Raw genomic sequence first — 27,585 nt, 5'->3', positions numbered from 1 at the left:
TTTTATATTAAATCAGAAGAGGTTCTAATAAAGTTAGAGATAACACATGGGGACAGACAAAACTGAATAATTCCACCTGATAATCGACTAACAAAAAACTGATAATAAATTCATAACTATATGCAAATGACGTAGTAGTACTAGCAAAACAAGAGAAATGAGATACAGAGGCTAAAGATAAAGAAAACATGAAAATTTAGTGAATATACATATGAAATATAATGCAAAGACGGGACACTGGAAAGGATAAAGGCGTATGACTTTCCAGGAACTTGACAACGGACATCAAGGTACATTAACGAAAATTGAACATTGAGAAAGAAGGAAAAAGTCATTATTAAAATATGGAATATATGTAGAAATGAAGAAATTAGACGAAAAATAAACAGAACTGAAACAGACAGGAATAGTGATGGCAGCAGTACTATTAAGAAGAGGTAGACCGAAAAAGAAGTGGATGAATTAAAAGAGATAAAAGATAAGTGAGGAGATTGGATATAAGAGGAACCGGAATCGTACTTCGACACATCAAAAAATAGAAGGAGAACAAAAATTAAATAATATAATAGTGATCTGTAGACAATACGTACAGAAGCTACGATAAATATGATTTCTGAGTAATAATCTTTGTTTTTAGACCGTTCCCTTCCGATCATCCGGAAGGTAAGCAGGACAGAATTCCTAAGAACACAATAACAAGTTTCATAGATCGAGGATCAGGTGACTTGAAGGTAAGTAAATAATTTGATTATTTAGATATTAATACATTTGTGTTAGTCGTACTAATATTTTTCAAACATCGTTCAAAATTATTCTTATTGACTCATTATTTACTACATCAATACTCGCAAATAACTGTATGAGTTTCACTAACCAAGTTATAGTCTTCAATGAGTGACAACAGTCGAATCTTCAGTCTTCGATGAACATTGAAATGCTAATTGATGCATCTACTTAAGCGATGATTTCTTCTTTCTTTGCAGCATTTCTTCCAGGTTTTCAAAACAGCAGTAGTCTCGATGGGTTGGATTTGAAAAATATGGTGGCCTTGAAAGTAGGTTCAGGCACATTGAACGTTTTTTTTGTTATTTCCCTTTTAAATGGTTTAATAATAAAGTTATAATCACATTGACAGAATTTTCATCGATCAGAATGGAGATTTATTGGTCAAGGATATATATGCAAAAAAACCTAACCTAACCTAACCAAAGGTCTATTACATTCCAAAACTTTATTTAAATTTACAAAAAAAAATTAGTGTAGTAGTGCAGAAGTCGTCAAAATAGACCCTGTGTAGTACACACAATACTATTTTTTGTTGTTAAATGTCATCTCAAAAAAAAATTATTTTCAGCACCGCCATTCACTAGAAAGATCTGAAACAAGAAGTTTGGTTCCCAATATCAACAAATTACCAAAAGGTAAGTAAAGAACTGGATAAAAAAAGTGTTAAATAAAAGGCGTTTCAAGCGTTTCAAGGTTGAGGATATCGATTTTGAAAGTTGAAACAACAAACTCCATGGTATTCCTTTTTTCTTACGCTAGAAAAATGAAAATTGAATAAAGTGCTTATATAAAATAATAAAAAATGTTTAAACGACAACCCAATCTGTACGTATCACTGTAATGCATCTTGGTTTCCTTTCAACCAAGTTGTCTAATAATTTTTTTTGTGATTCCTGCTTTAAGCTATCGAAGAAGTTTAGGTTTCTGGTCTTCAATGCACTTGGAACTTAGAGGGCACACGCCTTGGAAAATCGTAATGCATCAGAATTCGATGGAACACTTTCGCAGAATGAATTATTTCTTAAATTTAGGCCGTATTTAACATTTTAGTCTTGTATTGGAGTACTCGACAACTCATCTGCCTGACGTCTGTCACATGTGGCACATTCTTCTTATATCTATACTATAATAAAGAGAATCGACGTGTCTGTCCATTGGTTTGTTTTTCAAAAAAATGATTGTAGGTGATAAAGGAAGTGTAGCTGAACACAAAAATACAAGTTTTGATAAAACTGTCCGTCTGTCTATCTGTTTTTACACGCTAATCTCCGGAACTACTGGACGGACGGATTTTCATAAAATTTTCACTAATGTCTTCAACTTAGCTTGGAGCAACATTTAGGCTATATTAGATCAAAATTGGTTCACGAAAAAAATAAGTTATGTTGATCTAAAGTTTGGCCAAATTTTGTTTGGCACTTCGTTTCGCGGCTGCCTTCGGCGTAATTTGGGCAACATGTAAGTAAGTACCTAGGATGTAGTCGTGCCATAAAAAAATATACCAAAAAATTATTTTAGCTATAATTGTAGTGTTAATATTATAAACACCATCTAACAAACCCATTCTGTATCTATTTCAAGATGTAAGATGTTTTTATGCTATAACATATTCCAACGCTAACACATTATCTCGTATATCACATCTTGATTCGATCAAATTTCTACAGATGGCACTTTTTCAATTCGCGTAACAAATGAAGGCAGACTGTCATAATTGTCACGGGTTTTGTTTTGTGTTTCGTTCGAGGACACAGATAAATTGTATTTAGTGTGGGAAATTATTTTTCTGGTTTTCATTGAAAACTGATAAAATAAACTTTTTGTCTATTATTGTGTATTAAATTACTGGTCATTTACATTTAAAAATATTCATTTTCATCAATTTTGGAGCAAATATTATATTGACACATTACTCGGATGCACCTAACAGTGAATATGCGAGCGCAAATAGGTGGCAACAGCGTTGCACAGATTTTTTCTGATTTATTGCTACAAATTGGCGAGGGCAGACACTCCGAAAAAGATGGCAAAATCGTTTTGCCTGATTATTTATGCCGTAGGGCTTAGTCATTACCAGACCTTATTTCTGCTATTTATTGCAATGAAATTCAAATTCCTCACGCAAACTCTTGGCTTTGCGAAAGAACCATATTGACTCCTTGGAACGATCAAGCTGCCGATATAAAATTACAGATACTCGACTCAATTGAAGGAGAATCTGTTGAGTATGTCTCCATAAACCGAGTTATGGAACAAGACGACTCGATGAATTACCCAGTGGAATTTTTAAATTCTTTGAGCGCGCCTGGCCTTCCTTCGCACATTATTCATTTGGAAAAAGAAGTTCCAATCATAGTATTGCGGCACATAAGCCCACGCAAACTTTGTAATGGTATAAGGCTTAAAATATCGTCACTTCAGCGTAACGTAATAGAAGCGGAAGTTTTGACAGGATGTGGCACCGGCGAGCGGGTGTTTATACCAAGAATCTCTCTCATTCCAAACAACATTTCATTTGAAACGAGTCCAATTCCCGGTTAGTCTTTGTTATGCAATAACAACAAAGCTTAGGGGCAGACTCTACGAGTTTCAGGGGTGGACTTTGGTGTAAGCTGCTTCTCACACGGTCAACTATACGTTGCTCTCTCCTGAGTGAGTGAAGCAAATAAATTATTTGTTTACATCCCGACAAACCAAACGTCCAACGCAACCTTGTCTATAAAGAGGCAATGTAAATACTTATCAAATAACTGTTTTCTTTGTACATATATTATGCTGCAAGATTTGTAAGTATTTTATTGTTTAATATATTGATCTGTTTATATCAAACAATGATTTTATTTATTTATAATAAGAATTTATAAAAATAAACCCTTATTTACGTGAACGAAGTCGCAGGAACAGCTAGTCGTCCATAAAAATAAATTGAATAAAGAATGACGAGCGAGATCATTTGTCTGATGTTTGTAAATTAATATGTCTGAGCGTCCATTTTCTTCCTTCTCTCCATTCACCTCGGCTCTGAACTTTTTCACAGGATGGTACGCTGTAAGGTTTCCTTTTTTAGATTCTTTCATATTTCGTTTCTTTGGCGTCACTAGTTTTACCACACAATATTCTGCTAAATACAAACTTCGATTGTTGCTTTCCAGGTTATGGTAATTTCCATTCCGCTGCATCGACGATACCATCAGAAAATTTAGTTTTGTTATATTCTAAACCACGTGAACCAGATTTTGTTTTTTCTGAACCGATCAGCAGCAACGATTTCCTTTTTCCAAGTAAAAAGAAAACGCGTGCACAAGCTTTAGACGTTGAGTCTGAGCATAGAATGTCAAAATTGAAGTAAGTATAAAACCAATAAAGACAAGACTATAGGGTTAATTACTTCAAATAATGATTTTTTATTATTGAGAAAACATCACTAATAAGTCGTCATATGTTTGTGTTGCTTATAATTTATTTCAAATCCTGCTGCTACAATTTAAGAGTATGGAATCATGATTATTTTTGTGTGAAACACTTATCATAATTTAAATTTGTTCAATCAAACAATCTGTGAATGGAAAACCAAATTTAAAAATAAAAACTCAATACGAGGGTTGTAACTTAAGTTTTGAGATATACCAACACTGTGATTATCTCTAATCTGACACTGCCATCATAAAATTTGACATTTACGTACTCAGAATGTGTTGTCATACGAATACTATTTAAGTTGTTTACAAATACATTCATCCTTATTAAAAAAATGGAAAAGAATCGCGAACATTTTCGAACGATGATTTTCTATGACGGAGTTTAAACTAACCACAGTGTGCCGATCATCTCGCTTCAATTTTTGGGTGATGAATCACCATCTCGAGGCACCCTATTTCGCCGGTTTTCCAAATTTAATCGTGGTCACACTTCGCTACAGAATGATTTTCGTCAAGGTCATTCAAAATCAGCTGTTGTGCCAGAAAACAGCGATGCTGTGCGCAAACTGATATTGAAAGATCCTCATGAGACATACCGTGAGATCAAGATATACTTGGGCATTAGTTCTACTCGTATACATTCAATATTACATGAACATTTGGCTGTCACAAAAATTTGTTCGGGTTGGATACCAGATAATTTGACAATCGCTAAAAAAACGCTCGTGTCGGGAAAATTCAATCGTGGTGCTTCAAAAAGCGTCTATAATATCTTGACAGGCAACGAATCATGAATCTATGCATATGAACCCGAAATTAAACAAAAATCTACTCCGGGCTTTTCAAGACGATCCAAATTTAATAAAAGTTTGCGCTTGAAGCACTTCGAAGCAAAAGGTTACCCGTTTTTTCGGACGGAAGTGGACATGTCGTCACCGTTTCATTAGATCAACGTAAAACGGTTAGGTCTGAATGGTACACCAGCATTCGTTTTCCAATCGTAGAAGACGAATCAGTCTCTACCTTGGCAATGCAAGCTCTCACATATCAGTTCAAACGAAAACGGTTTTGAACAGTCATAACATGAAAACAACGTTTTCTACACCTAAAGAAGTGGTTGATGTGTTCAAATCACATGATTTGGTACCTCAATCGAAATGGGAAAAATGTTTCGACAATTGGTTCGAACGCATTCAAAAGTATATTGCTTTTAATGGAGAATATTTTGAAAAACAATAAAGCCAAATCAAATCATGGATATTTGTTTTTATTTGACTCAAAACTTAAGTAGCAATTCTTGTAGAAGGCTCCATAACTATTGGGGCTAAAAGCCATTTGTAATTGATCACCAGCAAATTGCCATGTATTGAATTTGTTAAACTATCCGAAATTTTAATACCTCAAATTCTCCAAATTTTTCTTTAAAACAGAGTTTAATATAGCTCGCGGGACACCCAGATAGAAAGCGGTACTTTCCCATTTAAATTGACGCCAAGTGGAAATCTCAAGGTTGATTCATCACAGGTGAGAATACAATTGATTAAATTTCATTGCTTTTATAATAGATTATTTCAAATTGGCAACATTATGGTTATTTTAAAATTGTTAATACTACGACATAACAACAGCAATGAAAACCAATACACAGATAGATTACTTACCAAAATGATCCATACCCTCGTTTCACCTTCAAAAACAATAGGATATATACGTAAGATGGTGAAAAAGTGTTGTTGTAGACCTTTCAACTCAATCTATTTATATCTTAATCTAGTCCTTGATGATTCAACGATTGCTTTCGCAAAATTACAAAACCGCTTCTACCATTCAACAAAATGAGAGTGAATCCATATATATAAAATTCCAACTAGAAAAAATTGTCCATTCTTTGGGAATCCACCTAGTTCCTGAACATAATGTATAAGCATCAACAATAAAATAGATTAATGAAGTAGTATTGTCTATTGCAGTTATTTAAATTCAAATTAATCAAACAAATGGATCAACATAGGAAGTATATTTTCTCGATCAGCTATTTGTTCATACATATCATCTCTAGATTCTCTATGAGAGTTTAAAGGAAAGATCAATTCTACAAACCGTACGAAAAGAAATCAAACAAAGCAGCTCTATAGTCTGCCTTGGATAAACAACGCGTTAATAACAATCCTAATAAATTGGAGCAATTTAGTAGACATTAATCAATTATTAGCAATAATAGACGACTACAAAATGTTCCAATTAGAACTCTTCTTCATATAGGCAATAGACAAATTACAGTGGAAAGTAGGTTAACCAGATTATTGACATATATAATTTGAATGAGCCAACAAAGATGACTAGAAAAGTATTGGAGGTAGAGATGGAGAAGATTATGAAACACTTTGATCTGAAGTCAACTAACTTTCCGCAAGCCGCAATTGAACGAAGAGCCTAGCTCTAGTAAAGGGGACATAATAGATCTTTCCCGTACATGCACATCTTTCTAATTGATGTAGTCACTCAGAAAAACTACAAAGATTTTCTTCTTCTTCTTTCTTTAATGTAAGCAAAATGCTTGTATCCTCTGCCTTTTAATTATTAGAGAGGTTAACGCTTCATCTCTTGCGGGGTCTTCCAATGTTTCGGCGCCCTAAGGGCGACTTGCCTCTAGCTGTTTTGACCTTTTTTTAAACGAGGAAAAGTACAGGTCGTTTTGAAAGACTGTTGAAAGTTTGGAATTAATGAGAAATGTAAAGACGATTATCAAACTTCTTTTGTTTAAATGAGTTCTAAGTTTGTCTCCAATGAAGTTTTGATATAGGAGAGAATGTATATTTGCTTTCTAGAAAGGTTTCATTCTAAACACTTCTGAGCACCTATGTTTATTGATAGCAACTCTACAAAAATAGTTAATAATTTTCCTAGCTTCTTGCGGTAGTATCAAACCATATGTATACCAGAGGGATGCATTTCAAGCTTGAGGGATATCTTTATTGGACCATGATTGGCGATCATTAATTCGAATGGGATGCTTATGTCCATCATGATATACACTTGGTCCATTGCTTTGTCAGGTTTTTCTAGGTCCAATAGATAATAGTGAACATGGATCTTCAGATTGGTGTACCAAAGCTATACTACGTTAGAAAAAATATAGAATTATAGACTAGAGGATCTGTCGATGACGCCAAAAATATTTGATGTCCCAGAATTTACTATCTAGCTTTCAATACTGACACTGTGATTCATCTCTCTCATTTGTCTTGATTACAAAAAAATAAGATTGAATTACTGAGCTTTTACTTAGTTCAGTAAATACAGATGTTCACTATTTCGTGAAAACATGATATTGAAACTAATAAAGATTATCAGAAACATAAAATTATGGCTATAGTTACCAAAGTATTGCTTTGGTTTTAATAGAGAAAATAACGACAGCTCACTGGTTTGACCAAAGCATAAATTTCCAGGTTGTTTTTTCTTCGAATAAATTGAGCGTATTAGTAGCTGATCCTAAACTCACCAAAGTAAGTGTACATCCTAAATCTATGAATTGTTGTAATAAAAGTAAAATGGCACAAGATACTGATGCTTCGAAAACATCTGCTATGGATTCTATCATAAGTCAGGTAAGTTTACTATAAATTTTATTTACACTTTTGTTTAATATTAATATAAATTATTACTTCGACAAAATTCCTTTTTATCATGTATATGTACTATCAACTATACAGAGCTTTAGTTGCTAATACTTATGTTCAACAAAGCTCGACTAAAGATATCAAAAGACAGTGTGTTTACAATTATAAATGAATATTTGACCATGAAAAAGATTTTTCCGAAGTTTACCCACAGTCGATTCATAACAACAACATTTTGATGATTCAGAGCAATGCTTGGCCATGTTTACACGTAATGAATCAATTTTTTTTTCTATATTTGACAATGGTTAGAACATGGATCTACCACTTCTCTCCGGAATCAAAAACGACTAATTTTCTGTTTTGCTGAACCCTAAAATTCGTTGCTTTTCAACGTATCAAACTGTAGGGAATTCTTATTAACAAAAATAAATTCACTGTAAATGTTTTAGGCCGGCTTCTCAAGTATAAACACTTTCTTGGGACCCACTCCCATTAGAAGTGGCAATAAGGAAGCATCTGAATATGAAAGCAAGCAGACATCAGAAATTTTGGATCCAGAACTGAATTTAGGAAGGTGAGTATCTATATATAGATATATACTTTCGGTGAAACAGGAGAAAACAAAAATGATTATATATTTATTAGTAAACCATTACACAAATATTGATACTTTATGATAAAATTAAATTTAGTCTTCTAGCTTCTAGAGGACAAATCAATTACATCCCTGTGATGGAACAACATTCACCCCAGACAATTTAGTCGTTTCTAGCCTATGGAGATGTTTTTTAAGGTGGTTTAGAAAAAAGAGTCCTCGAAAGGGTACAAAGATCCTCAATACCACATTTGGTCGTTCTATTTTGGATTCCTCCAGCCTATTGATCCGCCACAACTTTTGCAAAGTCCCATACGGTTATTTTGTTTTTTTGCAGCTCGCAGTTGAATTGAAATGTTGACAGATGATAAAGTGGCTTTTTGGTATCTTGAGCGATGCTGATCTCAATGAATCCATCCAAAAGTGGAATTTTTACAATAATTCTAAAATAAGCTTCAGGATCTTTTGCGTTGTAGCTTGTTCTGTGCTCTTGGCTTGAGGTTAATCGCGTTCACAATACTGATCAAATTAGGATCAATATTGGCTGTTCGCGAATCGTATAGGAAAGTATTTTATATAGTGTCAGTGTGTATGGAAACAACATTTATAAGCAACATAAGGTTATGAAGAAATCATTTAAAATGACTGATCCAGAAAAGAATTACAAATACTGCACAGCAATCTGATCTATAAAATACGACTTCACCTCTAAACTACTAAATCGATTCTAAAAGTTCTTTCGCCATTATTAGGGAGAGATATAAGCACATAATCCCCATTGGCTACGACCTTGGAGATGTTGACTAATTTTTGATTTTAGTTATAACCACGACATTGATATTATGAATTTTAATAAAAAATTAGCTGTCAACATTTACAGCTTCAAACTATCTTTAACTACCAAACAATAAACAAATCTGATGGTCTCTCCAGCTCAATTCATTCAATTCAAGACCCGATCCTACTTTTATCCCAATATTTAGCCTCATTCTGAACTCCATCTCTCATACGATGTTTTTGGCGGTCTGTCTAGTGGTCAACCTTAACTATTAGAAATTGTATTAAAAATTAGGTGGTTAGAAAATATATTTCTGTTGCTAAACTTCTCACACTAACTTTTAGGTTAGGTTATAATGGAACAGACGACATAAATTGGCAAACTGTCGCCTTACCAGAAAAGAAAAATTTATATTTAGAACTCTATTCGCGTATTACCAATTATACGTAAGTGAATATGACGCGATGAATTTACAATTTTATACTTACTGAAAATCTTTGCTTTTCAGAAACGCAGATTGTAAAGTTTATATAGATAATGAAGAATTCAATTGCCATCTCATCGTCCTTCAGTGTTATTCAGAACTGTTCGACGCTTACATAGCAGTTAAGAAAGTAGAATTACCTTCAGTAAGTACAATGGAATCTAAGTAATCAAATAAAATCTGAGGAATTGTTAATATCATGATATTTTTATAAAAACCAGTAATTGTTTCAATATACATGCCTGCCGAGGTTTATTGGGCTGTGCTTAGGTACAATCAGAACATCCAAACCACAATAATTTAAGAAATAATCAAAATAATACATCAGAAAAAGAGCAAGTTCAGCAAACCTGAAATATATTAAAAAGACTTTCACTGAAGAGAGCATCATGAATAATATACTCAAAGTACAATCAGGACTCCTGAACAGCAACAACCGAAAAAATAAGAAAACTTAGAAGTATAATGATAAGCATCTAATAGAACAGAAAACTCTCAGAAGAATGAAGCAAACATGTCGATCAGACCTGAACAAAATAAAGGGCCCTTTATAATGTAGAAGTTTGCTACAAGGTACTACCTGGACTAACTACCAATTTCTTATTGGTTTGCTGAATTTAAACGTGGTCCGATGATGATGAAAGCTCTGTTTGTCCAGAAAACATCAAAAACTGAGGGCGTGAAGATATCAGAAGACACTGTGTTTACAATTGTGAATGAACATTTGACCATGAGAAAGCTTTTTTCAAAGTGGGTGTCGCGTTTATTCACAGTCGATCAATAACAACAACGTTTTGATGATTCAAAGTAGTGTTTGGCCATATTTACACGTAATAAATCATATTTTTTTTGTCGATATTTGACAATGGGTGGAACATGGATCTACCACTTCACTCTGGAATTGAAACGACTTTTTTTCGACTATCTTCAAAGGGAAGAGATAATTGAATACATAAAGTTGTTGGATCGTTTGAATGCAAAAATCAAGGAAAAACGGCCTCATATGTCGAAGAAAAAGCCACTGTTTCACCAAGACAATGCACTGATTCACAAGTCGATGACAATGAGGGTTAAATTGAACGAATTACACTTCGAATTGCTTCCTCATCCACTCTATAGTCCGTATCTGGTTCCCAGTGACTACTAGCAATTCGCTAATCTCAAAAAAATGCTCGCTAGTAAGGAATTCAGCTCAAATGAAGAAGCAGTTGTTGAAACTGAAGCCTAAAAGACAAATCCTCTCACAAGCACGGCATCGAGAAGTGAAAAAAGCCTTTGAATGATTGTATTTGTGTCATTTGTAAATGCTTCAATCTGTCGTGGAAGCTATTTTCATCAATAAAGAACTTAAACTACAATTAAAACCATAAAATTACAAATTGACAAGCTTCCCATACAACGAAAAATGACAAAATGCTCAGAAGCATGGTTATCAGACCTGAACATGATAAAAAGAATAACATAATGAAAAACAATTCAATTAGACGCTTGTTAGATACATAAAACAATTACTGAAGACTGTAATTCATGCTTACAAGAAAATACGAATTCACTCACACTCACAACCTTTTGTGATTGATATTGGATGACTCATTTCATTTTCTCAATTTAAGCAAGTTTTCCCACACATTTACATTGAATAATCATAATTGTCAGTTATAGGCAATGATTTAAAGAACTTTGTCATTTTTTCTTGCATGGAACTTTTTAAAAAGTTTCTTTCCGGACTGATATTGCCTCTTAAAAATTGATTAGCGTTCCATAGACGGCATGTTGCGAATCAAACAACTCCTGCATATCATTTGATTTTATTTGGTCGAACTTATCTCGTCTTATATAATTTTCAAATAAACAGATTCTTCGTCGTCAGAATAGGCTACATTTTCGCATCTTAAGTTTAATGAATATGGCTGCAGTTTTTCTAATTTGTCTTTTATGCCTATGATGCATTTTGGTATAAAATTTCTCCCAGCATTGTCAAACATTCATCTTAATAACACATTCCATATATTCCATAGCATTAGTAGTTTAATGACACAATGCAGATACATTAGGGCATTGCAGCAGTGTAACTTTATCATTTTCTGCATTCCAGATTATCCAATGTGATTTTGGGGGATCCTAGAGCTAAAATGTTGTCATTTTGATATAGGAATGTCACATTTTTGTTAGAATACATCATTTATAAGGATGACCTGGTATATTGGTCAGTTACCAAGTAGCATGTGTAGTTTAATGTCCCAACCTGCAGATACATTAGGGCATTGCAGCTGTGTAACTTCATCCTTTGCTGCATTAAATTCGGGGTCGAACTTTTTACTATTAGAAATGTTTGATATTATCTTCGAAAATAATGTTGTTAAATCTGCATATCTGCATTTTATAATGAGAACGCGAATAGAGGAGGATGCGTGAATAAACAGCTTTCATTTTATTTATAAATCCTGCTAACCCTCTAAAAAACTTATTCTAGTTTGATTATTAACGATAACATTTGAATTTATTTATTAAATAAAATAGGGAAATCATATATTTGAAAAGAATATTACTTCATATTATTGTTCTAGGACAAGTGCAGTGCAGCTTCTTTTGCCTTCATTTACGAATGGATGATAACAGGAGAGCCCTCTTACAAGGATCTTTCCAGAGAAAACGTACTAGATATTTTTATCAGTGCTAAATACTTGAAAATAAAAGGTGAGCCCAAAAATATACTGTAAATTAACGTAATAGAATTCGTTCCTGAAGAATAGCCATCCAATTAAAGCTGGAAAACAAATCAATCCTAGTGGAACGAGCTTCTTGATGTATAAATTCCCCTATAACACAATTATTACATTTACGATCAAATACAAATAAAATAACTGGTAATTGATATTTGAAATTGGATCTATCTTTGTATTTCAAGCGAGACAGGTAGGATTAGCTGATACTCTAGTATGAAGAAGGCACCAATTATGAAGCCTTTTTAAATAAAATACTTGATGAAATATGAAAAATAATGAGGAGCATCAAGTTTATAATTACCGTTGGAAATCAGACTGTTTTCTCACAATCAATAATGATAAACTTTAGTTACTTTATTTCACCAAAAAAAAATTATGAGTATAATCAAACACACAATACAAATTTGACGTATTTAATTATTTAATAAATGCACTTGTCAAAGTACTTTTCATCACCTTCGAAATAATTTTGAATTCGACCGCCAATTCGTCAAAAGTCACTGTTTGTAAAAATGTAATAATTTAGTAATAAAATGATTGCGTCATCCTATGTCACAAAAAAGATCAGTTTGGCTGATAGATCTATCCAAATATCAGATCCTGAATTTAGATGCTTAGCTATTCAAAAAACAAAAACTGCATTGAAAGAAAATAACTATCCGGAAAAAATGATGAATAACGTATTCAAGAAAAGGATAAACAGATACTACAAATGAAACGAAACATCAAAACGAAACATTTTTCCTTACCATATGTACAAGGACTTTCCCAACAATTATTGAATTATTTCAATAATTATTATATTACATTATCCAAATATTTCACTAAATTAAAATCTAAAACATCAAAAAACAAAAGAAGTAATATTATATATCAAGTGCCTTGTACTAATTGTGACGCTGTCTACATAGGGCAAACATCTCAGTATTTAGAAAATAGACTAAGAGGTCATCAATTCGATAAGAAAAATAGAACTGCACTAACGAACCATGAAATATCAAAAAAACATAAATTCAATTATAAAGATTAAAAAATTATTGAAACGAAAAAGAGAATTTTTAGAAATGGTTCACATTCATAAGAAAGAAAAACCTATAAATGATAAAAAAGACCTAAATACTTTAAGTAAAATTTATAGCTCTATTTTGTAAATTCTAATAAATTTAATTGATTACCGCTATATATTTGAGATGTGGAAACCAAGGAAAAATTAATTTTCCTTATTTGAACAAAGGTCTAAGTTGATTTTATTCTTATTTTGATATTCGTGATGAAGGAGATCTATAGATCAATATAAATAAGCAAATTGTTAGTGTCAATATCATATTTTAATAAAGACTTAAAGAAAATTCGAATCATCAAAATTTATCTTTCTTTTAAAAACTATCAAAAAAACTAATTTTGAAACAGAAGAGACCTAAAATCAAGAATATATATATATATATATATATATATATATATATATATATATATATATATATATATATATATATATATATTCATTTAGTAGGCTATTAAGTTTGGTAACTACTTTTGTACATAATAGAGCTTGAAGCTTTTTGCTACGAAGCTTATAGCTGTTGAACCACCATTCTCGAATAGCCTATCAAGATTATATTGAAAAATTAAGTCCTATATTATTGACATGAAGATTTCTGACGTCAATAATTATTTTAAGATTTAGTGGAACAATGTTGGGCGTTTATAGACAACATGGACGTATTTTCCGAAGATACAGCATTCCTATTATACATGGATTCGAAAGAAAAGAATCTACCAGAAGTTCGAGAGCTGATGATGCCTAGAATACAAGGATTCTTCCTTATGTTAGTTAGTTCGCAGAATTGGTTAGAATTAGAAGTCGAAGATGTGAAAAACTTCCTCAATTCTAATTATATTTGTGTGAATTGGTAGGTACATCAATTATACTAGAAGAATAAATTATTCCAATTAAAACGATATTTACAGTGAAATGGAAGTATTTATGTCAGCAGTGAGATGGTTAAAACATGACTGGGCCAACAGAGATCATTATAAGTACGATGTTCTCGAATGCGTTAGGTTTGGTAATATTGCTCCTTGGCAATTGGTAGACATCAAGAGGAATCCGGAAAATCCTGACTTCTTGGAACTAGCTAAAGATCCCAGGATATGTAAAATGATTGACGATGGATTAGCGTAAGTTATATAAATAATCTATCCCAGTTTCCCGACATTTACTTCCAAAACTCCCACCGTGTCGTTTTTCTTTTGGCATTTCATGTTTGATGCAATATTCCTTTTCCATAAAATTCTCTTATGTCGTCAACTCTTAGAGCTTCTTCGTTCTTCAAGATTTTGACTGCTTGTTGTACCTCATCCATCGAGATTCCATTGTCTATGTGGTTGTTTGGGTTTACTGTTTGTGCTTTATCTTCTTTACGTGTCTTGTTTACTTCCAAAAGTGCTTAGGATTATTTACCCCTTTGGTTATTATAACATTTACAAAATTTTACCTTGTCTCTCATTTCTCATTTCTTCAATATTCCAATTCTGTTTATTTGCTTTTTCTCTGTTTTTTTAACATCATTTTTTTAAAATATAAAGAATTTATTTACATTGTAGATACGTCATTATAAAATACTGGTACGGCCAAGAGAATGACGATTTTCAACATTGGAACACTGTTCTTGGGCTACATGAGCCTCCGAATCGTAATTGGAGCGGTGCTGATAAAACTTATTTTACGTATAGAGAGTTTTTGATATATCTTGATCAATATAGAAGGAATCAATTGATCGATAAAAGTAAGCCAAAGTTCGCTACAGAAAAAGAAGCGAACGGAGGGAAAAAAGTAATTAATCAAGATGGAAAGATCTCTCCAAGAATACCTACTATGGATGAGTTTTTGTCAAAGAAAAAAGTAAGTGCAGATTTTAGACAGAAAAAGAAAGTTAACAAGGTTACGTTGTAGGAAGTACCTCAAATTTATAGTGTTAATTTATAAAAAAATATAATTTTTTTATATATATATTTCTTAAAACAATACATATGATGTTTGTGAATACTTTTTTATTTTATGAATATTGGAGAATATAGCATTTTAGTTTATGTTTCCTTCAACTTAAGATGAAATTTGTCGAGAATGGAGGGTTCTCGGGAGCGGACCGTGCGTTGTGCGTGTTAATTTTTACAAAAATGGTAATTCGGTGACTGTAGCGCGTTGGAAATGCGACAGGCGCTCTATTGATTGGAAAATGGGTTGAGAAGTTTTGAAAAAACTTAATCAACATTGGATAAACCAAAAGAACGGTCGAAAACGTAAACAGTCTGTTCGTTAAGAGCCTGACTTGACGTGCATGGATCATCATTACTTCGCATTCTACAAGATATAAGACTTGAGGCTGCACCCTTACAAAATTCAATTGGTGCCAGAACAGAAGCCTCGAAATGCTGGTCAGAGGCTTGACATCGTAAACCAGATTATTGAGCGCTTTTCAATGTTTCCAGCATCTTGCTTTCGATTGAAGCTCGTTTTCATTTTAATGAATACGTCAACAAGCAAAATTGCTTCTACTGGAGTCCCATCGATTCAAAACACAAACATCGGGAATCCCTACATTCGCCTAAAGTGACAGTATGGGCTACGATATAAACGCAAGGAATTATAGGCCCCTACTTTTTTGAAGATGGAAGGTGATGCACAGTTATAGTGAATTCAGAGCGTTATGTGCATATATACAAGCTCATCGTGTCTGTAAACTTTATTGGTTATAACCAAATGGACCGTAAATTTTTTCGCTACTACCGATATTTACACAGTTAATATCGCGATAATTGTTTATAATAAATTATAAGAAATTAGATTTTTATTTCACATTTTCCACATTCCACAAAATGCATTAGAAACATTTTTCTTGGTTAAAAATGAAATTTCAAATTTTTGTAATATTTTTATATGAATAATTAGAAAAATAAATGCTCTAAAATTGAAATGTAAAATGTTTCCTCATGTAAAATTTTCCCTTTAGCTATACCTACCCTAACTTTGTTAATATCAGTAATATCCAGAAACTTCAAGGAGATGTAAAACTATACGGTCTTCAATTTTGATTTGATTTTTTTCATTTCAAAACGATTTCATTGAATTCAATTTCAAATATTTCAATGTTACTTATATTGAAAATTTAGAAACTTACCCAGAATTTGCATTTGAGAACCATTTTCCTGGACTAAATAGTAAGGAATTGTAGAAGAAACAAAGATTTATGCGGAAGAAAAAATAGAAGAGAAGAAATCGTTAAAAATATATAACAGAGTAAACCGTTGACAATAAATATTATTAAAGTTACAGCCATTAATAGAGAAAGTTTTCAAATACCAAAATAAAGAGAATATAACAACTGTAGAATAAATTCTAATTTGAACTTGAAAGTAGAAGGTTCAAAGGCACAAAAAATTGAAAATCATTATAAATAATCACAATAAAGAAGTGGATATAATATTAAGTGGCGAATTAAACATAAAAAGATGACCAGAAAATTAGAAAATCGTGAGAAAATCGTGAGAAAATCAAAGTAAATACATTCATTCACAATAAAAGAATAATTGAGGAAACAGAACATATCACAAATTACTAATAATAACAGAATCATCGAATTGAATGAATTGAAGAGAAACCATAAGAAAAATTTAATCAAAAATATTTGAATACTAATGTAATATGGAAATATTACACAAATTCCAAAAATGTTGCTTAAAGGGCAACAATTCTACTTTCTACTATATACCTCTGGGTCTAAACTGTGAAAAACTTTTAAAAAACTAACAAGTGAAATGTGTGAGTTGATATCAAAAAACATACAATAATAAGTGAGTATGTTTTAAATGGCATTGTATATGTTTTAATCAATATATTTCTTTAGGTCTAGGAAGGCAGAATTGAAACAATCGGTAAAAAGCATGTAAGTGCATTTATTTTTTTTAGTTTCAATTATAATCAACAAAAGATAAAAATGCACTTACAAAGCATTTTATCTTTTGTTGATACACGTTGAATTGTTTCGAAAATATTCACTACAATGTATAATTATGTTATGGAAAGATATTCTTTATAAGCAATAAAATTATTTACCTCAGAGATTTTAGTCAATACTGGAAATCTAATTAAGCTAATCATCTATTAATTACCAATTTGATCTAATTTTTGAAGAATTCATTATGATTATAACGATCTATTTATTACATTGGATGATCCGAAAAGTAAAACTTAGTGTTGAAATAATTTGAAAAAGACAATGTTTTTACTAAAATACACAGTCCAGTTAATTCAAAAAAGTAATTTTTTTCAATATTTCATATTCTTAGTTTCATAATTTGTAAATTTTATTTTGAAAAATAAGATAGATTCAATAGTTTTGCACCACCTTAAATCTCCGTAATCAACCTTATCTTATATATTCAAAAAATTGATGATTTCCATTCCGAGTCCGTTCAGGCGTTCTACCTAACCGATTTGCTTAATTTTTTTTTCAATGAAAGGTATTGATGCACAGATCAGCCATCAACCATCGGATTTTATCTAATTTTCACCATTCTCAAATGTGATTTCCCCCAGTACATTACTTATGGGAGTTTTTCACATACACACGTTCTATCCTCAATATCTCAGGTTCTATTCAAAATAGAGACTTCGTTTTGGTTTAAGAACACTCGCTGAAACACCCTCTTTCTTTTGAGTTTTTGAACACTTAAATCGATTGAGTTGGAGAAGAGCTAGGCGCGGACATTCAATGTGGAGTTATAGATTTTTGTAGGTTTTTGGCAATTTTTCTACATTCAAAGATCTATATCTCAGGTTCTAATATAGCTACAGAATTCGTTCTTTTCTATTATGATGATTTCTGATACTTATTTAATGGATTCGATGCGAGCGAAGCCGCGGGTAAAAGCTAGTATTAATTGAACGAAAGCTCATGCAAAACTTTTGAATCTATGTATATTTATTTATTCAAGAAACTCTACGGAGGTTTGGTACATATCGTATGTATCAAATTTATTCATACTTCTGTTAATGATTCTGAATCAATTTCAATAAACAGAACTTTCTTTTCGTTTTAGGAAACATATTCCACACCTACTTGTAAGTATGGATTCAAGACAAAGCAATTCACTGGGAAACCTTCATTTACACGATCTCAAGCCGCTGTTATTATTCAAAAAGCTTATAGAAGATATAAAAAGTCCCATCTAAAGAAAAAACTCCATTTTTCGAAGAAGAGAAGTAATAGAGACGCCACAAATACAAATAGGGGTGTTCTGAAGATGTTTTGTATGCCAAAGAATCCTTTTAATAAACAGTAAGTTTTCAATACATTACGACAAAAATATTTCAATTATATGTGTTGAAATTTATTGAATTGAATGAGTACTTTTCACAAATTGATTTGAAAAATGCGAATAACAAGTTTTTTAAATCACTATCTTGAAAAAATGGTTCAAGCATCTTATTGGAGAATATGTTTAGTGGTTTTGTGCCGGTTTTTTTTTGAAGGATAAACATCGACAAGGACAATTGTGATATTTTTTATCTTCTATAGCTAAACTTAATTTAAATATAATACTGTGAACATTCTTCTTGATCAAGTAGAATTAATGAAGAGGTATTCAGTTTTTATGTGTACTTTTCAGATCATTGTTAAAATAATTTTGTAATTTTAAACAGCTATGGATACAGGAATGATTTTTTGATGTATCTATAATATTTTCTGTCCTGTTTCATTCAATACTTCTCCTCCTAAATTATTCTTGATACGCCGAGCTTCATCTCTCATAAAATATTTTTGATTATTTGTTTAGGAGTCTCCATATGTTCGATTTCTGTTTTTTTGTCCATTTTTTTTTAGAATTCTTTCGACATGTACTCTCTAACCTCACTTACGTCCTCAACTAGTCTCACTAATCCTGAAGAATTCCTAGTGTTTCTCTTATATCGATTTTTCATTCTACCTCTGAGGTTTACTTCCAATTATGTTTAGCGTATTTATCTCAGTGATTCTCATTATTCGTTTAATTTGTTGATGTCAAATCTCTCCTTTCCGTCATATACATGTTTTGTAGATTCTCATCTTGCTTTGTATATTTATCATTTCGTTTTTCCATACTATTTCTCCCAAATATTGGCTGATCCTGATGCTTTTATCACTTGAGTTCGTTTTTCCACTATTAAATCCCTCTCACTTGATATCTCTATTCCAAGATAATCGAATTTCATTGTTTTTTGTGTTATATGTTGTTGTCGACAGGTAGTTAACATCTGTTACTAGTACTCGTCAAAACACTTTTAATGATCGATCTCCCATTCTGTAATTTGCTTCGATCGATGCTTGTTGACGCTTCCCATGATTCTGTTCATAACAATATTACATTAGATTGATTTTTGATAGCCCCGATGTAGGATTTGCTTCCTCTGCTTTTGAATTGGGGTTGTTTCGCTCGTGTGCACGTTGTTGTTGTTTTTGGATATTATAATTCCAATTTGACTAAATTGGAATTCTTTATTTGTTCCCAAATCAAATTAAGAGTTTATTGTTTGGTCTAAATGATCTTTCACACTGAAGCAATAAAGCTTTTTCATATAGCAAATACTGAAATGGAAAAGACATGCTCATTGCTCATGATGGAAGCTAAATTAACAAAAATTATATCTATTATTATTTATTTATCACCATTTTAGAAATAATGTAAATCGAAATGGAAGTAAAAGAAACCTTCTTGAAACTGGTTCCCTGTTTCATAAAATTAGAGATACGGTTTTGATATTTGGAGGTACAGACACGCATAATCCATGTGGATTTGGTAGAAATACTGGTAAGGATATATATCGTTATATGCCGTTGGGCAATTGTTGGGAGTTCGTTGGAGAATTACCAGAGCCTAGACATCACCATTGCACAGAATTTTTCAAGGGCAGAATATTTTTAGTGGGTAAGAATTTTCACTATATTTTATTTATACCAATTTAAATTGAAGTCAAATAAAGTTTCCCTATTAAAAAAACTACGCATTATTTCATGGAAAATATATTTTCTATCATAGAAACTACTACTTGTTATATGTTTGTATTAACATTTCACATTTTTTTGTACACTAACCTAAATAGTCCGGGGAAGTTAGAAAATCATTATCAGCTTTTCCTCACGAGGAATATTAAGTCGCAAAATGAAAACATGCAAGGCCACGATCAGGCTCGCGCGGAATTAAGTAGAGAATTTAGAAAAATAATCGTGGATTATGGGGAAAAGTTTGCTTTTTTGAACTTACATCCTCGGACTAAAAAGTAAGTACGGCTAAACAAAAATTCATATATAAAAAAAACTGAAACCTTGAATCTTAGAACAACAAAATATGAGCAGAAAATTCATTGGGTAAGTACGGGGAGTAATTAATCATGATCGCGAAGACTAGAACGAAATTAGTCCTACCAGTTTTAAACCAATAATATATTTGAAAAATTTGCATTTGACACCCTTGTATGTATGTATATATGTGGATATTGGGATATCATCATATACACTGTGACACAGAGAATCTATCTTTTTCTTGCTGCGATACTGGGGAACAGCTAATCTATTAATCCCATTCCTCTAAGAAAGTCCAGAATATGGGATGGTTGTAGCTGCCAGAGATCTTCGTCTTCTATTTGGTGCACGTCATATTAGATGCAAAAACATCTTCAAATTTTTCCCACGCCAGATATTTCGATATGTATCTGAATAAAAACTATTTAGACGATGCAAGGTCCAGACTAAATGGGTAGTTCAATATCACCAAGTTCTAGGATCTCATTTCGCGTAACATTCACAGTACCTATGTGGTTTAGTTTTCAAATTACCAAATCTGGATATTCTCAAGATAAAACCTTATATATTCACTACTATATACCTTGGCATTGATATCGCGATCGCCGGGAAGGATTTCGAAGTACACATTCATCAGACACTCAACAAGATTTTCTGCTCGAATCGACCTCTCCTTGCAAAGGATTCTAGTTTTTATCCTTTGTCTAACCATTGATTTTCCATGTTCGGGTTATTTAGATAAATGCATTTTCCATTGAAAGTATCAGTAGCAGAGTAAGGAGCTATTTACACACCTCTACTCGACGTTTCACTTGAGTCTCGGTTGATTCCCGTGGCACTATTTGACATTTTTTTCTTTCTTAGCATACAATGGGAATTCTGCCAATATGTTTATGTGTTGACTAGGAACGGTGAGTTTTGTTTTTGAACGCGAGTAGAATGGGGCAATGGTCTGGAACACCCAGAAACGAAATGAAATTAACTGAGTTAACTATCTATATGTGTTAGTTTGAAAGAGGGTAATTGTATATTTTAAACTTCATTTTTCAAGGAGGAAATAATCCAAGCGTCACGATAAATAGGGATGCCGAAGTTAGTAGTTTTGTTTGGAGCTTTGATCCTGTTACTAGAAAATGGTATCAAGAATTACCATTGTTAGAAGCCAGAAAAAACTTCGGATTAGTATCTTGTAATCAATATTTGTACGCTATTGGTGGACAAGGTAATCATTATCGGTAAGTCATCAACCTAAAAAATGTAACAAAATTGACAAAATAATGATAAAAGTTTATTTAAGTTTTCTAGTATTAAGGGGAAAAATATTAAAAGCAAGAATGGAACAATTAATATTTTTGAACTTCTGTAACATGTTTTTAATAAAGTATAGAATCACTTTCATTAAGAATTTTGTTGAATATAGACTCAGAAAGTGTACGGGGGTTCCACAATTAATAAAGTTATTTTCGTGTTAGTTTTGTTGTGGTTTTAGTTGTTAAAAGTAATGAAGTGACTGTGTTTTTTTAAAATAGAGATTCAATTAAACATACAAAAATTAAATGGATAAGAAAATGAATAGAGTGAGGTTAATAAGTGAATATGGCATACGAGGATGGTCTTAGAAGAACCAAACCCAACAAAGAAAACACAAAAAGTTTGGAAAAAATATTTTTATTTTTTAACATAATCTCCTCTCAGCTAAATACCCTTTTTATAATAAGAATCGTCAAGCTCCTCAAAATAGCCATTAACTACCAACATCACCTCTCCATTGTTGGAAAATCTTTGACCACAAACTTCTTTTCAAAGTCTTTCATTCATTCATTTTGACCATTTTAATAACGGATGTGTCAGCTAGTGCATTGTTTTGATGAAACAACAATTTTTTCTTAGCCAAATGCGTCCATTTTTCTTCGCTCAAACGTTGCAATAATTTCACATAATACTCGCCGTTCATAGTTTTTCATTTTTCAAAATAGGTAATGAAAATTTTTCCACACGAATCCCAAAAAACCGATGCCGTGACCTTGCCTGCAGTTGGAACGGTCTTTACCTTCTTTACAACCGTTTCTCCCTTTTCAGTCCATTGTTTTGATTGTTTCTTTCGGGTGTACAGTGGTGGGTCCATGCTTTATCCATGGTTGTGAAACGTGGAAAAAATTCGGCTTTATTTCTGTGAAACACTCAATGAAACATTTTCACGACGCCGTGTTTTGTTCCATTGTGAGCAAACGCGCACGCTTTGTGGATTTTGGTGGACCACCGCGACGGTGGTCTTCACAAGTCGTCCGGCCTCGTCTAAACTCTGCTATCAAATATTTTACTGTGGATAACGAAGGAGCAGTTTCATCCAGAGTAGAATCTAGTTCATTTTGCATATTGGTTGGGCTAAGGCCATTCAAATAAAAGTATTGTATCACATAACGATGACCAATTTTATCCATGTTTACAAATTTACTGAAAACGTTCACTATTGATGGCTACCAAACAAATACTTATCAACGTAGCGTCTTTAATCTTGAAACATATGAAGTTTATATATTTTGGGACCATCCTCGTACATCTTATTACTAGTTACAAGAATAATTATAAATATATGCATAAAATCTAAGTAATATGTAAAAGTACACAATTGAAATAGCAATTTGTGATATAAATATTAAAAGTATTTAGTTTTTAAGTAGAAAAGGTCGCGAAAGGAGCAAAGTTAGTGGAACAATTTCAAGAACAAAATAAAATTTACTTTTAACAAAAATATAATACAAAGTTTTTCCATCTAAAGTATTTCATTTTGACGTCTTCGATCAGTTAATTATTTTTTGACATTTTAACAATAATTATTTACTATTACATTTGCTGTGAACTAACCACTCCAGTTGATGCTAATTCACCTAAATTTTTAATAATTTTAACTTTATCACATTGTCAGTTAATTTTGAGTTTACTCACTGGCGGCTATTTCAGCTAATTATTAGAAAGTTATAGTTCCTATTTTACCAACTTTTCTTAATATCTATATGCTCCAACTTTGTCGCCAGCGTAGATTATTTAAATCATATTCGAGTTCACATCGTACCGAGATTGGAGCGCAAAAATTTTTTGGTGTGTTTTAAATAAAGTGTAGTTTATCATCATATATATAATTGATTGAATAGATTAAAAGAACAAACGATATTTTTTATTTTAGAGCTTTAGATTCTGTCGAACGTTTCGATTTGGAGAAGAATATATGGGAAAACGTATGTTCTATGAAAACCGCCAGAACTGGTTTCGGTTATACCAGATATGGACATTGCATTTGGGTTGCTGGAGGATTAACTGATAAAAATAGCACCATCGATATTTTGGACTCTATAGAAAGTTACGATTATAAATCAGATCAGTAAGTTAAAATATCTCTTCATCTATAGAAATCTAGATATTTATTTTTATTACTTCAGTTTCCTAGTTCTTAGACCATTTTTAATGTTTTTAGTTAATAAATCGTCCAATTTTTAGGTCTTTTTTTATTGATAGGTATTTGGATATTTTGTTGTAGAATGTTTGTTTAAAATTTTTTATGTCGCTCAAATAGATATACAGTCTTCATTATTTCCTCAGTTTCTGGATACACAAAAGCACCACCTCCAATTTTAACCTTTTTTGATGAAAAAAATTTTATGGAAAAGCAACAGAATCATTAATATATTATGAACGAGCTTATTTTTAACAGTTTTATTGGCTTAAAGTTTTACTAGTAGTGGAATTTGTCGGTTCTGCATTTCTTCCAAAAAACAAACAATTTTGAAATCCCCTATCACTGATCAGACATATTCTTCACGCGAAGTTTGGAGCAACACTTTGAAGCTTTTCTAGTTTTCTTTGAACTTAATTGAATAGATCAGAAGAATAAATAAAAATTCATTTCCATAATGAAGTAGTCTCTAGTCAGTGTCTAATCAAAAAATATAACAAATCTAAAAATATTATTTGACTTCGACTCGGTATATCAATGGCAGAGCGTTATCCTTTAATTTATTAATCAAAAAAATGGATAGTAACAGCTTACCAAATACGTTTTGAATGAAATTTGAATTTTTAGGAGGTGTGCCAATTAAAACTGGACTTGTAGTGTCTTCTTAAACAATTATTAGAATCTAGATTCCAAAGAAGCATAGTACTCTTAATGAGTATTTCCTTTTCAGGTGGACAGAAATAAAATATTCCTTGAGGGTTCCTAGATGCTTCTTCTCCTTGTGCGTTTTATCAGAAAAACTGTATATAATAGGAGGAGCATCTAAGACTGCATCAGATCTATCTGGAAATGATACATCAAGTATTGGTAGCATAGAATATTGGGATAATAAGAAATTCGAATGGAAAAAATTGAATGATCTCAATATTCCTAGACATGGACATGCTGTTTCTTATTTAGGAACACAATTACTAATCGTTGGAGGTGTCGCAACAAAGTATGGAAGAGCTTTGAGTAATACAGAATGTTTTTGTAGTCAAAGGGGTAAGTAATAAGTGATTTTTAGAGAAAGAGGAAAATGTTGTATTGTCAAAAAATTGTTAAAATTTGTAGACAAAACAAACATAAAAATAACTAATTAAAGATACAAATAAAATAAAATTTCGATACACAGAATAATACCACAATGAGTAACAAAATTATAGGTAATAGTAATAATTAATTATTAGTATAGTCCATAGCTAAAATTAAACCAGTATGCAGCATGTCCGGAATTGAATATTATTACAATAGTCGTTTACAGAGTAGAAGGAACTTCTCACTAAATATGCCCTCAAATTATTGCGGAGCGCGGGAAAATATGACATCGATTTGATTTCTATTGGCAAGTGATTGTGCATTTTTTTTGCAATGTAAAATATTGAGCCCTTAACTAATTCTGAACGTAGAGTAGGTAGGTAAAGGTCGTGCTCCGCGTTCCTAAGTGGATAGCCGAGCAACGATCTTTCTGAAATTGGAAAAGGGTGCTTACGAATTATGCAAACGAATTCAAAGATTAATAAGGAAGGAAGAGTCAGAATTTTTAATCTTTTAAAGAAGTCCTAGCAGTTTAGTCTGAATAAATATCAGCTCTCTTTTGTAGTATGAAGATTTGCTCAAATTGAGTTGCACCACACGTACGGAAGGGAAGGTTATATCGGAGATGCAATTCAATTAGGGCATAAAAGACTGTTAAGGAGGTGGATAAGCTCAGTTCTTTGGAAACTGATCTCAGCGCAAAACAGGAGGGACTTAATTTTTTAGATAAGGCGGCAATATTCAACTCCCATTTCAAGGAATTGTCCACAGCGAGGTTAAGTTAGGTTAAGCTAGGTTTCAATGAAGTAAACGGTGGTGTTATCTAATAAAAAAGGCTGCATTGTATTTTTAGATAATAAAACTTTAGTATTAGAAACGTTGAGACAGAGAAGATTAGATTCGTACCATGATTTAAGAGTGATTGGGTCACTAGATATAGTCCCTATTATTCAGCATTGAGAAGCATCGTATAAAGTCACTAGTTCTTAGTTTTTCTTCCACGTAGTGCGCAAGCTGATTTACTGTATATGGAGGCGGAATGTTGGACATTTCCAAAGTACAATTGTATTTTCGTTTTTGTATGGTCGGTCTGCATTGATATTGTCTTTTTTACAGTTTTTGGTCTATTTCTAATATTTATCTTATTCTTGGCAGCAGACTTTTCCAGTATAAGTGTCATTTGTTTGATATTTTATCACAGATAACATTTCTATTGGTGTGTCGTGAACCTGGACTTGAGCAGATCCATGTTCCCAAATTGTAAATGTCTTGTTTCATTTCCCTAACCAATTGGAATAGAGATTGTTATTCACTTTTCAGACTTTTAGTTGTGGAGACTGTGTACATCGTCAATTTTCTCATACAAGATCGTCCATTTCGAGTCATGATCACTTAGAATGTTATATATTTCTGAGGTATTTGGAAAGATGTCATTGTTCTTTTTTAAACAGGGACCTAGAGCTTCGACGTTTTATAGAGGGATCTGAGATTTCTGTAGCTGTGACAGGTTACCTTAATAACATCATATGTGCACATAATGACATTATCAAATTAATATTTAACTTGACGACGTTGTACCTAAATTATTTGTAAACAAAAAAGTCTATGGCTAAATTTTATAATATCGATAATATCATCATTCACAAGTCTTAGATATTTTCTAAGAAAAAATATTTCCATAAAAAGTTTAATCTTCATGTTATCATATATGTAATAGTTCTATATTTACAGTCGCTATAATTGGAAGGTCTACCGAGTAAGTGAAACAAATAGTGTATCGTTCTCTCTCCCCTCCGAGCCCTTCGGTTAGTTCTGCGCGCACGAAGCATGCGCAGTATAGATAAAGTGTCTCGAACGAGGGAGAACATGAATATTGTCGGCACCGTAACGTAGAGACGTTATTTAACATACCCACTGTCCATATAGGAGTATTACATTTATGTATGTTATGATTGGATCGCTGATCTGTATAGTTTATATATGATTGTTGAAATTTTCACAACCACAAGCTACTTATACTACCTAATATTACCTTAATAGTTATTTTATTGATTTTAGAAACTTGGGTAAGAGGTTTGGCATGTTTACCTACACCTTTATCAGGTCACTCGATGGTTACGTTACCCCCAGCTTCCCTTTTGTTGGGTTGATTCACCATTTTTTAAGGAATTTGAATTTAACTGTATCGTTGAGAAGCATTTTTAAAATAGGGATCTATGTTAAAGATGAAAATAATATTTGTGCCATTCAAAAATAGATGGCAGTAAGAACGAAAGTATGCTTTACACTATACAAAATATATTT

General features: G+C 32.2%; 1 protein-coding gene across 1 annotated transcript; it reads left to right on the top strand.

The window, feature by feature from the left end:
* The first annotated feature begins 412 nt into the window (after window positions 1–412).
* Window positions 413–27,431, top strand: LOC130443346 (uncharacterized). Its single transcript, XM_056777917.1, has 19 exons — window positions 413–453; window positions 638–731; window positions 1,355–1,421; window positions 3,939–4,131; window positions 5,648–5,729; window positions 7,658–7,816; window positions 8,281–8,405; window positions 9,549–9,650; window positions 9,713–9,833; window positions 12,256–12,385; window positions 14,093–14,324; window positions 14,383–14,592; window positions 15,019–15,316; window positions 18,514–18,752; window positions 20,129–20,379; window positions 21,805–21,988; window positions 23,938–24,132; window positions 24,935–25,248; window positions 27,340–27,431. Exons 1-19 carry the CDS (start codon window positions 413–415, stop codon window positions 27,429–27,431), a joined length of 3,129 nt encoding a protein of 1,042 aa, XP_056633895.1.
* Window positions 27,432–27,585: the final 154 nt, after the last annotated feature.

This window comes from Diorhabda sublineata, chromosome 4 (assembly GCF_026230105.1).
Source record: "Diorhabda sublineata isolate icDioSubl1.1 chromosome 4, icDioSubl1.1, whole genome shotgun sequence".
NCBI lineage: Eukaryota > Metazoa > Arthropoda > Insecta > Coleoptera > Chrysomelidae > Diorhabda > Diorhabda sublineata.
The sequence above is the reverse complement of the archived record's forward strand: the minus strand, read 5'-3'. Positions and strand labels throughout refer to the sequence as shown.

Bases quoted from the DNA above. Each gene is read 5' to 3' on its own strand.
- LOC130443346 (XM_056777917.1), top strand. From the start codon at position 413: ATGGCAGCAGTACTATTAAGAAGAGGTAGACCGAAAAAGAA. The intron at 454-637 runs GTGGATGAATTA...CTTTGTTTTTAG, and splicing joins AGAGGTAGACCGAAAAAGAA to ACCGTTCCCTTCCGATCATC. The intron at 12,386-14,092 runs GTGAGCCCAAAA...AATTATTTTAAG, and splicing joins TAAATACTTGAAAATAAAAG to ATTTAGTGGAACAATGTTGG.